We start from the raw sequence: 15,436 nt of genomic DNA on the forward strand, positions 1-15,436 counted from the left end.
CTGGAATGCCATTGGTTACACTAGCTATATGCATGTCCAATACAAGAAAGCGTCTTTGTCATCCAATACTGGTTTAAAGAGGAGATATCGCTTGTACAAGATCAAGCGATATCTCCCAAGAGATATCATTTTGGTAAGTTTTAAGCTGATTGGTCAATATTTTTGGACTACTTTCATCTCCAAGTGGGACTGAGTGAAGTGTTGCAACCGCCATGCTTCGCTTCGAATTGGCATTTGCAAGAGTTTTGAATTCTTTGGAAGTTTCTTCTTTGAGGTCGAAAGAGGTATTTTTGTTCATGATTTGTTCTTAGGACATAGAGGTTTACTTAAAATGCCACCAACAAATGGTGAAACTTATGCATTGCAGAATCTAAAGCAATAAATGTTAGCACTACTTTTATGTGCCGTCCTCCATCAATCCTGTTCACGTGGATGTATTCAAATGAACTTGTTACGGGTGACGTTTCGTTTTTAATTCCTCTTAAAAGACAAATTAAGTATGATAGTGGATGATGAATAGAATCTCATCCTCGTGTCTTTTGATATCAAATATATCACCACTCGTTGATAAAAGTGAGACAACTCCTCGGCAAGCCTCACTTATCAACTCGTATATTGCATTGTCCATTCTGACTTGCTAGTATGTTTTGCCTAGAATTGTTGCAGTGTACCTCTCAAGTGTGTCTCTAAAGACGTTTTATTGTATAGACAGTTCCACTGGCTACAGTCCATTGTAGACTGGTTACCTATGCCAAGCGCCTTGTCTTTGTTGTTAACATACCTGTTATTCTGGCGACTTGCTTCATGTTAATAACTCAGTAGGAACACTTTTAATGAGTTTTCCAGGGCAGGTTTAATCCATGTTTTGTCTTGTTGCAGTGTACCCCATTGTGTCAAGTCGCGCAGTTGTTGGTCTCCAAGAGATGTTTTATCATATTCACAAGACCATTGATAAAGCATCACCTGAATCCAAGAGCATTTTTGCCTTCAAACAGGCGATCATACCCAAACATACTGGAATGCCAGTGAAGCATTGCTCCACAATATCGCATAAGCTGTGGACCCGTGAAGATCCCGGTTAGCATTGGTCTTCAGCAACATATGCTTGGCGACTAACGGGATCGCGTGGCTCGCTGATTTGTTTGATAGATGTCATCGTGTCCCAATCGTGTAGATCGATGCTAATGTTGTTAATACTGGATTGTCTGGTCCAGACTCGATTGTTTACAGACCGCCTCCATAGAGCTGGAATACTGCAGAGTGCGGCGTTAAACAACAAACATGAATGGTATCTTCACCAGTTACAAAGGTTCTGAGTGAGTGAGTATGGTTTACGCCGCTTTTAGCAATATTCTAGCAATATCACGGCGGGGGACACCAGAAATAGGCTTCACACATTTACCAACGACATGGAATCGATGAACTCAATTCATTTCATGATAAAGTTGTTTTGGCACACCTTTGGATGGAAAACCCGTTTGAGATAACAGAGATCCAAGGTCTGGTTTTCGAGTAGTTACTTCATGACCTGAGGTCAGATTATGACGAAGTACTTTTCCGATTATAATTCAGTGATAACTTTTTCCCTAGCTACAATCCAAAGCAGTCATGTTGCTTATGCCAAACAATATGTATATCTGTTATTCTGACGACGTGCAGGCTGACAAATTTCAAGGCTTACGTATATAAAACTTGAAAAGTGTTATCACCCCTCCAAAGCACCCCAATATTATACCCCAAACTTACGAAATGCACGTTGTCAAGATACAATGTACCGCATGGGAGCTCACTTCATAAATGAAATGGCGATACATATTCTACTGAATCCATCCCGCCAGAAAAATGAAATACTTTAAATATTCCTGCTTATTGAACTCAAGGAGCAAACGGTATCAGTTTCGAACAATCTATTTCTTGCTAGCAGTCACACCTTGGGCCAGCCTTATCACTTACCCTTGCACAACGTTTTCTTGACCAACGGTCCAGCGTTGATTTGGGGTTGGTCAGACGTTGGCACAGATACGTACAGCCGACGTTTGATTAGCGTCGAGTTTGTTCCTCCCTACTCCCCAAGAAACCTTTTTCGTCTGTACCAATTCAGTTAAAGTGACATGTAGCAAATAGTTGGTCAATGAAAGGCAACCACTCATCGTACAGTACCTCTGAGTATTATGATTTGGTTGGTTGGTTGGTTGTTTAACGCCGCACTTGGCAATATTCAAGTTATTTGACGGCGGTCTGTAAACAATCGAGTCTGGACGAGACAATCCAGTGATCAACAGCATGATCTACACAAATGGGATACGGTGACATCACGTCACATGTGTCAGCCAAGTGAGCGAGCCTGACCACACGATCCCGTTAGTCGCCTTACGATTAGAATGGGTTGCTGAAGACCAATTCTAACCCGGATCTTCACAGGTACTAATTATAATGATAATAATTAGGTTTTGTATTTTCTATTCTTCTGAACCAAACCATGTTCTGTAAAATGTTTTCCACAATTAAATGATATTTGATTTTACAAAGAATTGGAAAATATCAGACAACAGGAGCTACACACAATGACGAGAAACAATTTTTGTTGTTGTTTTTTTATCTTGGCCTAACCGCAATGTGCAACATTGAAGGCTATAATAAGGCATCCGATGTCCCATGATCCATGTCTATGATTCAGTGAAGACTTTGATCATGATAGCAACAAATTGCCGAAGAATTTAGGATGAGGGGACCTATTTTTGTTTAATTTTTTAATGGCTAGTTTCATGCTTGCCCTTGACGACTGAATAGAACAGATGAGTATACTTTTCATTTTCAACCATTTTTGCGTGAATCATCCATAAATTCATTTACATACACATCGGTTTGCCACGTTGTCGTGTAGTTGCTGGCTGTCAGGTGTCCTCCTAATATTACAACCTTAATCAAAATAAAGCAAATTTGCATCACGATCACGATCAATTTAAAGATATTGACAAACTCGATTTTCTATTGCTACTATGATGACGAGAGTTGGAGAATAAGCTTAATTGGCAGGGGTGCCAATGTGGACTACCAACCTATACAACACACGACGGGAGTAAATGAATGACGAGTTTTTGCAATAATGTTTTATGATAGAATGTTTCAATCATATATAGAAGTACATATATACCAGGAACAGCAATGATATAGATAGCGTAACGTGATATATGATACGTAACCTAACGTAATACAAAAGTTTATACATGATTAAACATTATATATCTGAGTGAGTGAGTTTTGGTTTTACGCCGCTTTTAGCAATATTCCAGCAATATCACGGCGGGGGACACCAGAAATGGGCTTCACACATTGTGCCCATGTGGGGATTCGAACCCGGGTCTTCGGCGGGACGAACCAACGCTTTAACCATTAGGCTACCCCACAGTCCCTCTCACGCACTGTAATTAACACATCATCACAGTGGTCATTCACATAAAATGATAACATAACTGACTGACTGACTGAGTTTGGTTTTACGCCGCTTTTAGCAATATTCCAGCAACATCATGGCGGGGGACACCAGAAATGGGCTTCACACATTGTGCCCATGTGGGGATTCGAACCCGGGTCTTCGGCGTGACGAGCAAATGCTTTAACCATTAGGCTACCCTACCACCCCTGATAACATAATGTTCACAATTCACGATAAGAGGTAAACGAGTCATTCACATAATAAATCTACCACTGGCTATTTACACAGTGACTCATTTTTATAATAGAATGTTTCAATCATTTATAGGAGACTATTACATATAGACCATAAACAGCAATGATGTACGTTGCCAAGATGTTTAAAAAACTTTTCCCTAGATAAGCTTCCTGTGCATTGGTGTTCTAAAATTGCAAAAAGTCAAAGGCATTATAGAGATAAAGAGATTGACGATTGTAAATGGCAGCCATGTTGTAAAATGATCGTCACTGTCTAATCCGGCACCCTGTCTAAACCGGCATTTTATTTCGGACCCGTTGGGTGCCGGTTTAGACAGGTTTCACTGTTAATTACGTTACGTATTATATGATTAAATATTATATATAAGACGCACTGTAGCTAACACATCGCTCCTGTGGGAATTTACACAAAATGATAACACGATGTTCACAAGCGTGACAAGTTAAACAGAATTAGGTAATCTAGATACACCTGGAGTAGTACACGTGAATATATGAAACGTACACCAAAGTATGACGCGTTCCACATAAACCCGAAGGTGTTGTCAAGGGTAACATATAGTTAACATATACATCTGACAGAAAGCTAACTGTATAGTCTGGCAGAAAACCTTTCGTGACGGTGTTTACTCAAACACTACAAGTACAATCGTTTTCTAATTTGGCATGATGCATTATAATTTTTCTACCATTGTAAATGTCATGAATTATGATTTAATAATTAAAAAGTTGTTTAACAAACTATCATTAAAATATTGATATAGTTCACTATATGTTACGAGGGAGGAGTGCAGACAGAGGAACAGCCAGGTGTGCTATTGATTCATTTACCTGTGCCGATCCTTTTTCGAACATCTGGCTGTTCCCCTCTCTGCACTCCTCCCTCGTAACAAATAGTGAAATGTGTCAATAGTTTAATGATAGTTTCTTAAACAACTTTTTTATTATTTTGTGGACCGTTATGCCCCGATGTAATAAATACCCGCTCTTATCCTTGCATACCCATGTAACCGAGGTCAGCTTGACCTTTCTAAATCTACATTTACTAAAAACCTGCGACTCGATTTACACAACAGAGTAATTCAATGACTGAATTAATTGATTTGAAATTTCTTAATTAAGTTGCACAATCAGTAAAGAACAATGTACATATATTTTAAATATTTTCATTTATTTGTATGCCCGCCCGCTTTCTTGTAGGCTGAAGATGACAATAAATTTTTTTTTTAAAACACGGCGCTTAAATAAGGCCATGTGAACGCGTGACTATAAAAGGGAATGAAAAACTATTAATAATAATATTCTCTAAAAGTTTTATCACTGCGAACCATTCACTGTAACACATCAACTATAGGACCATTGCATGGAGATTGACGACCAAGAGTTACTTCCCTTACATCATTCAAGAAAATAGACATCGCAGCATTGCAAACTAGTCTGCTTGACAAAATGCGCAACTGGAATAACGCACGTACTTGTAAGACAGGCGCCTAGTCCAACTGAGGAATGCGGGTCAGCCTTAACGCCCCACAGTGCACTTGTGACAATTCATTGTGACATCGGTTATCCAAAACTAAAGTCACCCGAGTGAAAATAAATAAATACGAGTTTGAACAATATCATCACTGAGTTAGTGACGTAAGCTCTTGCAGATTTTACAGTATGCGCCACTCCCGCTATTTCGCCATAATTTCCGCTTATAGCGGAACTCGAAGGCAGTCACATTCAGTTGACAGTCAGTCAATATTAGAGCAAGTCGAGTGATATGTAAGTAAAATTTTGTATCTACTTTAGGACTCTGTAGCTCAAAGATATCATTTCTCATTATTTTCAAACTTTGTGACGCTTTAGTTTGGCTAGGACTGTGATAACCGAATAACTGAAACCTTGATCTTACGTCACAATATATTCCCTACAAAGGCTTTGAATAGGCCTTTTGTTTCATCAATTTAAAAAAATTCAGTTTTTAATTCTTCCGCGTTAGGAAGATGATAGAACGTTCGCAAAAAGATCGATAACGACATTAAAAGTTAGACACGTATAAAGTCCTCAGTGTATTCATTTAAAATAAAAAAAACTTTTTTAAAAATGAGCAATGTGTGAAAATGTTGATAAACCATTTCTGTTTGTTTACATGGCCACTTACATTGGCAGCAATATGATCACAATTAATTCGTGAATTTTTGTGAAAAAAATCCCCAACAAGTGCCCTTGTGGATACGTCTAACCATGTGACTTTTAGTATGTCTCATTTTAGTCGACATATCGATTAAGGCGAGGTTTTAGGTCCCGGTAGCGTTTACATGGTCTTGAACCTCTAGTCGAACTGCGATAATTCGATACAATAGATATCCCCCATGATGCCGAGATATCCAGGTTTCAGTTATTGCAGGGGTGAAATAAAAATTATAGTAAGTGAACGTTTTCAGTTTCCATTTATTCGATACTGGATATCAACTAAAACAGTGTTGAGTATCAATGCCTGTATACTAAACTAATTTACATTATACATATTCACATTCACTGATTGATGTTTCCATCCTCAAAAACAAATTCTGTTAATCCGCATGTTTTACGATATAAGGGTCGGTTTACAAATCTGGCCTCGATCTGTCATTTTATACGAAAGGCATGCCTTTTGTTTAATCAGTTCAGAGAGTGATAGGTATTACAGGCAAATGCACACTGTATGCGATATTTATTATGCTTAATAGGTCTCGTCATAGATATATTTTCTTAACAATTAGCAATCTGAATTGGCGACAAGTTTACTTCAATGAGATGAACTCTATGTATGTATGTATGTATGTATGTATGTATGTATGTATGTATGTATGTATGTATGTATGTATGTATGTATGTATGTATGTATGTATGTATGTATGTATGTATGTATGTATGTATGTATGTATGTTACAGAGGCCCAGATAAGCTGCGTATCCGGGTAAAGTACGCATAGAAAATTTCCAATTACGCATTGAAAAACTAATTGTTGCGTACAAATTATGCATTTACAATGTCAGATACGCAAAAAGTTTAAAACAAATGCGTACGGAATATATTTATAAAAATCGCTTGCGTAATGAAAAAGACATCGCTTGCTATCAAGTTGTACAGTTAGTATAGGACTAGTGTTGTACTGTCAGTATAGGATGAGTGATTTTTTATGAAATCATTTCCATTATATACCTGCTTAGTAAACTTACTCAATGACATAATACTTAGGTGAGTAAAATGACTGAAATACGCACATATCTGAAAGCAGTGGGTAACGTATATGAAATACCCACTCAATATTCATAATACCCACTCCCCAAAAATACAGTGGGTACAGTACCCACATGAGCTAAATCTTATCTGGAGCTCTGTATGTATGTATGTATGTATGTATGTATGTATGTATGTATGTATGTATGTATGTATGTATGTATGTATGTATGTATGTATGTATGTGCTAAAGGCAGAGTCGATTGTACAATTCTGACTATATCATGTGTACGTGTTTGACGTCGCGTTCAGCAGTTTTTACAGCTGTATGACTGTATGACGCGGTCTGTAAACAATGGTGTCTGGACCAGACAATCAAGTGACTAACAACATGACAAGGATTCGCGATAAAAAAAGTGATGATACCAGGTGGATATAAGTTGTTATTTCCGTCGTATTGATTCCGGGTTTGAATTGGTCTTTAGCAACCCATGCATAGCGTAAGAGACGACTAACGGGATCGGGTGGTCATTTTCGCTGACTTGGTTGACACATGTCATCGTATCCCACTTGCAATTGTTGTTGATCACTGGGTTATCTAGTCCAGACTCGAATATTTACAGACCGTAGCCATATAGCTGGAATATTGCTGATTGCGGCGTTAAACAACAAACAAACAAAACACATTCTATTGTATGTGTTTTAACAAAGAGGCTTCCAGCTTCGTTTTAAAAAAACAGTCAAACTCGAACTTTGAAGTGTCGAAGTTGCTGTTGTCTCGGAGTGACTGCGTATTCCTGCTTAGTCAGCATTTTGAGTTGTGCCGAACCTCGGATAACTCAAAGTATTAACGTAGGTCCTTGAGTTTCTTGAGTGTTAGACTGTGATAGATAGATTTAATATTTATAATTTCACCCTATACGTTACAGCAATAATACAAAATATAATTCAAACATTGGCTACACCCTGTGGTGTTGAGAGAGACTATTCTAAAGAAGATTCACATATTCACAATACAGAATAAAACAAAAATGCATTACTGTATTAAACACTTGACTTTTTTGTGGAACATCACAACAGGTTTTGACATGAACTATCTGACAAAACAGAAGCTGGTTTGCATGTAGTGAATATGGCATTTGATTGTTTTAGGGAGATCACCATTTTTACAACGATAGTAGTTTTGTGTTAAAACTGAAATAGACACTGACACTGAAGCATTATTAGGATCGACCAAGCAGCTGACATACGCATGCGTTTGTGTGCGTTTGTGTGCGTTTGAGTGCGTGCATTCATCTTGAAGTACTTCCCACGTAAAAGCTTTTACAACAAAACGATTTCAGCCTGTATAGAGTTACATTTTAACATTTTACACCTTATGTGTACACGTTTCAATAAATTGTTAGTCTGTCTCACAGTCCCTGAACCACATTATTTTCCCCACTGCCAAGCCCTCTCTGCCGTGCTAAAGCCCTAAATAAAGCAAGTCTAGATTTCCTCAGGTTCAGGTTCTGAATCTCTGGTCTCCCTAGGGCTCCTTTTCAATATAAATGGGCTTGTTTGTTACTATCAAAATTATATATATTCAGAGACTAAGCCTTAGTCTAATAAATCGTAAACTTCAAATTCATTTTATCAAGGACTGACGGTAGTTTGGAGAGAGTGTTAGTCACAGAGGGCCCGGGGTTGTTTTCGAACACATTGACCTGTGTGAAAGTGGCATTGCTCTTAGTCACGTTTGCGATAACACTCCCGAAGTCCAACGGGGATTTCCGGAGACAGAAATCAGCGTCCGGGTCTGTTGCAATAACCGACTCAAATAACGAGGTCAAATGACAGTCGGCAAAGCTCGTATATTTCCGACAGGCGTTGGAAATTTCCTTCGCTGAAACATTCAAGCAGTTATGTCGTAATGCGTAACGGAGCGCGAGCGTTTCAGGAGTTATCTCCCGTGTATAAGCTTCAATCTGATGTTTGCATTAATGAACGTGATTGTGGTATCCCTACACACCGTGTATTTCTCATATTTCTGAATCTGTTTCAAGACATGCCGTGTTTTTTATTTGTTTCGTTATTGAAACAAGTGATAAGAAAATCATATTTATATTTTACACACTTTCATTTTCTACGCGTCTATATTTTCATGGAGTACTTTACTAAATTGGGGCAGTGGGGTAGCCTAATGGTTAAAGCGTCCGCTCGTCACGCTGAAGACCCGGGTTCGATTCCCTACATGAGTACAATGAGTGACGCCCATTTCTGGTGTTCCCCGCCGTGATGTTGCTGGAATATTGCTAAAAGAGGCGTAAAACCAGTCTCACTCACTTTACTAAATAAGTTTCTTGGTCGGGTGATCGAAATATTCTCGATTGCTTGTAACATTTCCGGTGTGTTTAATTTTAGTATACTAGTATTTCGAATTGAGATCCCTGCATAGCTCGTCTAGATCTGCGTATTTTTCTAATATTTAGAAATATCATAGGTTCCACATACTTTTCTGAAATTCATTTCCAACATTTCGACATTTCGGTGGAGACAGATACATTTACTAAGAATGTAATGACTCCCCAGTACAACAATGTATGGATTGCATTCTTTAGAGGATAAGAAAACGAAACACATTTACCTGAATCGATTTATATTTAATTCCGACTTGTTTCTAATGTTAGTCTCGTTCCACATGAAAACACGAAATTTAGATAGAATAACCATTTTGGCAAAATAGGTCGTACCTACGTTTGAATAACCAGGGTTCTCATTAACAATATATATTTTATATCTGCAATGTACATTGTCCATAATTTTAAGTGGTAAATTCTATTGTAGTTTATTTTTCTAACCGGTCTTGTCTTTCAATATTTAGTTGAAACTTGAATAAAAAAATGATGGTGTATTTTCAAATATGGGGAGATATTAAAGATGTTTTAAACATATTAATAGTGTTTATTGCGAATGAAGTAAATTCACCCAAAGTTATCTTGAATTCCTTTACCCGTGAAGGTCCGGGTTAGAATATTGATCTTCAGTAACCCATGCTTGTCGTAAGAGGCGACATACGGGATCGGGTGGTCAGGCTTGCTGACTTGTTCACACATGTCATCGGTTCCCAGTTGCGTAGATAGATGCTCATGGTGTTGATTACTGGATTGTCTGGTCCAGACTCGATTATTTACAGACCGCCGCCATATAGCTGGAATATTGCTGAGTGCGTCGTAAAACTAAATCCACTCACTCACTTGAATTCCTTTTCACGATACACGATCTATTATGAACAAAAGATCACAATACATAATATGTGGCAGTGTGTGGTGTGTGTGTGGTGTGTGTGTGCGTGGTGTGTGGTCCTGTGCATAGCACCCAGGGCCTAGATTTTCGAAGCTCTCTTAGCGCTAAGATAGTCGTAAGTTAATGTTAATGTACGGCACTTACGACTATCTCAGCGCTAAGAGAGCTTCGAAAATCTAGGCCCTTCACTTAAGTTAAGCAACGTTGGTCGGGTGACCGGTCCTTGGATGGGTGACCGTGTTTGGAGGCTTGACTCCTGAGAGTTTCTAAGACCTCTGTCCTGCCCCACAACTAACAAACTCACGTAACACATGTGGTCTCACCCGATGCTAGTGGGTTTGTTTATGAATTGCCTATGTTCGTCCGGCAGTGAATGGGTACCCGGTGGGACAAGTCAGATAACCCTCTAGTGCCTCAGACAGCTTGGTAATCTGGAATAATTATGGCTTTATCATGTACAAGTGTGTGGAAACAGGCGCTTTGGTTATTATCATATCGCATAGTGGGATAGTCGTATGACGACATCTAATTAATTAAGATGATAAACATCATGCCATATCGTATACAGCAGACATGTTGGCCTTCGAACATCATATGCATGTACCCCTCTCGAGTGTATCTTTTCAAAGTTCGAATTTCACCGAGATGAATGATTTATCGAAAAAGGTAATTTAAATGGATTCCTTAAGTGTATACGTCAGTAACAAAATGTGTTTCATACCCTTCTTTTGTTGACGGTTTACCAGGCTTAGTGTGCTCGGATCTTTATTCGGCTCTGCCTCAGAACTTGTGGGGATCGGCGTTCCCTGCGACGACGGCTTCTCCGACCGCCTCAACCACAACTGGACGACATTCCTCCTCACGTTTTTCTGCCTCGTCATCACCACTACTCAGATCGCCGGCAGCCCCATCAAATGTTGGATCTCCAAGGATACCGACCATGTACGTGGGTATAGATAACTGGCAGGGTGTGTGGGTGGATGTGGGGGGTGGGAGTCAGTTTGTACGGGTATGTTACATCAGTGGTGGTCAGTTTGTACGGGTGTATGACGTCAGAGGGGTCAGTTGTACGGGTATACGTCATCGGGAGGGTGGGGGTTGGGGGTGGGGTGTGGGTGTGTGTGTGCAGTTTGTACGGGTATGCAACGTCAGTGGTGGTGACGTACGGGTGTATGACGTCAGTGGGGATCAGTTTGTACGGGTAAACGACATCAGGGCGGAGCAGTTTGTACGGATATACGACGTCAGTGGGTCAGTTTGTACGGCCATACGACGTCAGAGGGGTCAGTTGTACGGGTATACGTCGTCGGAGGGGTTCAATTTATACTGGCATATGCAATAAGAGCGGGTCAGTTTATACGGGTATACGACGTTAGAGGGGGTCATATACGGATATGTTTACGAATATACGAAGTCAGAGGGGTCAATTTGTAGTGATAACCGAAGTCAGATGGGAGAAGGGGTCCGTTTGTACGGGGGATCAGTTGTACGTATACAGATGGGCTGGGGGCATTTTTGTGATCGGCATACGCCATCGCAGGGTGTCAGTAAATACGTGTATTAATAGTAATAACGGCCAGTTGCACTACTGGCATTCCTCAGAGGTGATCGGTTGGTATGGGTATTCGACATGGGGAATAAGTTTTAAGTGAATATGTTATCAGCAGGTTCATTTAGTACGCAGACACACGTCTTAGCAGGTCAGTTGCATGGGCATAATGTGATTAGAGGGTATTCGACTTAAGTAATCTCATGGACAATCGGACGCACAGACAAACTCACTCACTCTCACACACATGCTCTCTCTCTCTCTCTCTCTCTCTCTCTCTCTCTCTCTCTCTCTCTCTCTCTCTCACACACACACACACACACACAATAAATAAAAAATAAAAAACGTCGTGCAATAATCTTCATGCGACGGTAAGCCTAACTTCACCTCCCAATGTTAAATGCTATATTTCCCACTTTCAGGCGGACTACATCCACAATTCCTGCTGGGTGAAGAACACCTACAACGCCCCCATCAGCCACCCCCTCCCGGTGGAAGAGAAGGAACGTCAGAAGGCGGAACTCAAGTACTACCAATGGCTTCCTATTATCCTCTTAGTCCAGGTGAGTCCAGAGGCTTCTGTGGAATCTCTCTACTCTCTTTAACCGTGTCATCACACTTCGACACATCTTGTCATCGTATCCCAATTGCGTAGATCGATGCTCATTCTGTTGATCATTGGATTGTCTGGTCCAGACTCGATTATTTACAGACCGCCGCCATATATTAGGAATATTGCGGAGTGTGGCATTAAACAACATGCCTGCTTAATCAAGATCACATCAAGGCTAGAATAAACTTTGAGCAGTCGTCGTGAAATTAAATACGCCACGGTGTACCTCCGTCACAGTTAATGATAATACAAAGTCCTTAACGGAACGTCCCTGAAGCAATGCAGAGACACAGGCTACAGAAAATACCAATCGTCAGGCTCAAATTCATAAACACTGTAGGTCTGTAACAACACAAGAAACGCCCGGATAAGGTGAGGTGAGGTGAATTTGGGTTTAACGTCGTGCTTGAGAATATTTCGCTCATATGACGACGTGCATGCGTGTGTATGTGTATGTGCGGCTGCTTGTACTAGCCCAAACTTAAGCTGGTTTTATAGTGCTAGCCCACTGAGATACCACGCCGCAGTGAAGCATGAATACCCCACTCAGACGCATTATACTGACTCCGAGCCGACCAGTCCTTGATGTACCCATTAATGCCGAGCTCCAGGCAGGGACCAACAAGTACCATATTTTAACGTCTTTTGGTATGACGCGGTAGGGGATCGAACCCGCGACCTTCCACTCTCCGCTGGGACGCTCTAACCACTACACCACGGAGGCGGTCCCCGGATAAGGACACAAAATGAGTAATAAACAAATCTATGTCTTCATCGCTGATGACAAGCACATGATGATAATTGAGCTGATCAGATGATGGTGATGATTATGACGACGACCCCGACGCAGGTAGCAGTTAATGTACTCAATCTTGTCCTACCCAGGAAACAGTATAAGTAACGTTGTTATATACATGATGTTTATCGTAAAATCTCAATAGCACAGAATCATAAAGGTATAATAAATCGTTCATATTTTCAGGCTCTGATGTTTAAAATGCCGAACATGATTTGGAGCCTGTGCCAAGGCAACGGTGGAATCAACATTGAGAAGATTACCTCCCTTTCACAGAAAACACAGTATTCAAAGCCAAAGGAAAGAGCGACGACCGTAACAAATATTGCAGCCTATATTCACAGCTGGCTTATCTTTGAACGCGAACGTAGGTACACCATCTTCTCGCGCATGCGCCGGCGGATGTCCAGACTTAGCATCCTTTTCTTCCCTTTAGGATCCCGCAACGGAACGTATTTGGTTGGACTGTATTTCTTTTCCAAAATTCTTTATGTCGCTAACTCAGTTGGACAATATTTCCTCCTAAATGCGCTCCTCGGATTTGATTTCCTCAAGTTTGGCATTCTGGTGCTCAGCAATCTTCTGGAAAATGGCGAAATCACGGACACGACGGCTTTTCCAAGAGTCACCTACTGTGACGTCAAAATACGTCAACAACAGAACGTCAACACCTTCACCTACCAATGCGTCCTTTCAATCAACATGCTATCTGAAAAGATCTTTGCTATTCTGTGGTTCTGGTTTCTATTCCTTGCATGCGTGAACGCAGTGTCAACGCTCGTGTGGTCCTACAACCTCGTCTACAGACGCAACAGGGTGCGTTATGTCGAAAAATATCTGAGCAGGTTCGTCAACGTTGAAGATGAAAAGGAACTGTGTCGCAAATTCATTGACGACTACATCCGCGACGACGGTGTCTTGGTTCTGAGAGCCGTGGCCAACAACTCCAGCATCATGGTGCTAGGAGACATCGTGGAGGCGCTGTGGCACCTCTTCAACAAAAACAGAGAAGTAAGGAACGAAAGGAAAGAACAGAGAAAGAAGGAACTAGAAAACAGAGACAAGATGGAGTTGGAGGTGATTTCAGATGGGAAACATGGCGCTACAACGCACCTCAGGAAATTAAAAGAAGTTGACCTGTGAGTACACGGAGCTCAAACAGGAAGATCATTACTGTATTGACATATATTGAATATTTGTTACATATTTTTCATATTCTGAATGTCTGCAAATTAATAGAAGTTTATGTGCTAATGCAGGGAGGTCATGCACAATTGATGAAAAGGAAATGATATCACTGTATTTACAAACAGCACCAATCGTGTATATGTTTCATGCTCTATATGAATAACATAGTGGCCATGTTCTGGCCACTATAACCTGTAATTACAATATTTAACCCGGGCAATGAAATAATGTTTTCACTTGTTTAATACGACTAGGAGAAAGTCGACTGGCACATCCATTTGGATAAGAACATAAATGAACATGCTCCTGCAATATCAACTTGCCTATCTATTCGTATATTTCAAGAGATTTTTATCTTTCATTTATACCTTTGTAATCATTCGCTGTGTCTTTGATATAAGCAGTTGCAATTATTGGAATGATGTGGTTATTAAGGTCTAGTCTCCGTAATGTAGTTTCTCAAATAGATGACATGAATATGTTTTTCAAATGACACATTAATTGTTTTCGAGATAGTTTAATATATTTTATTATTCATATTCTTCTTACCATGTCAGTAATTAAATTGTGCTGATTCTTATTAACACGTATACGCTTGATGCTGAGCTTATAGAAGGCCGTTTAATGATCCGACCCTTTCCTTGCCAAGCATTTACAAAGTAGGCACAAGTGTGTCTGTGTTCAAACACATTTATAGAGAATCGAAAAATGAACAAAATGAATCTAATTTTTTAAGAACCTATTGCAATTGTTGTCCCGCTATAACCAAAGACTTTATTTTTTGTTGCTCCAAAACATCCATTTACCTTTTCTGCAACGCTTCACCACTGGCTGATACCAGGATGTAGTACATGTAGACCCACGTTTCTTTCATACATATTGTGCTGTTTCCATATCGAGATCGTCATCTTACTGTGATAGTGATTATTGTATTGCTGTCGTAAAACAGCAACATATCATTCAGTTACCCGTTTGCATCTTATATTGTGTTTCGAATGTTTAGGATTTAAAGGATTGTGTGCTTGCGGGGGTGACAGTCCCAGCAGATCTGGTTAAAAAGTAAGCCTTGTGGTTAAAGGGTTTGCTCGTCACACCGAAGGACCGG

At 40.1% G+C, this 15,436-nt stretch overlaps 1 protein-coding gene across 1 annotated transcript; it reads left to right on the forward strand.

Moving 5' to 3' along the window:
* The first annotated feature begins 5,376 nt into the window (after nt 1-5,376).
* On the forward strand, nt 5,377-15,126 carry LOC124272439 (innexin unc-9-like). The gene is made up of 4 exons (XM_046707606.1): nt 5,377-5,460; nt 10,932-11,127; nt 12,157-12,297; nt 13,330-15,126. Coding segments are annotated over exons 1-4 (1,296 nt in total). The 5' UTR covers nt 5,377-5,458; the 3' UTR covers nt 14,287-15,126.
* The last annotated feature ends 310 nt before the right edge of the window (nt 15,127-15,436 follow it).

The sequence above is a fragment of the Haliotis rubra genome, unplaced genomic scaffold (genome assembly GCF_003918875.1).
Source record: "Haliotis rubra isolate DU_JTF1 unplaced genomic scaffold, ASM391887v1 Scf17, whole genome shotgun sequence".
Taxonomy (NCBI): Eukaryota; Metazoa; Mollusca; class Gastropoda; order Lepetellida; family Haliotidae; genus Haliotis; species Haliotis rubra.

Bases quoted from the DNA above. Each gene is read 5' to 3' on its own strand.
- LOC124272439 (XM_046707606.1), top strand. The intron at 11,128-12,156 runs GTACGTGGGTAT...TCCCACTTTCAG, and splicing joins TCTCCAAGGATACCGACCAT to GCGGACTACATCCACAATTC. The intron at 12,298-13,329 runs GTGAGTCCAGAG...TCATATTTTCAG, and splicing joins CTATTATCCTCTTAGTCCAG to GCTCTGATGTTTAAAATGCC.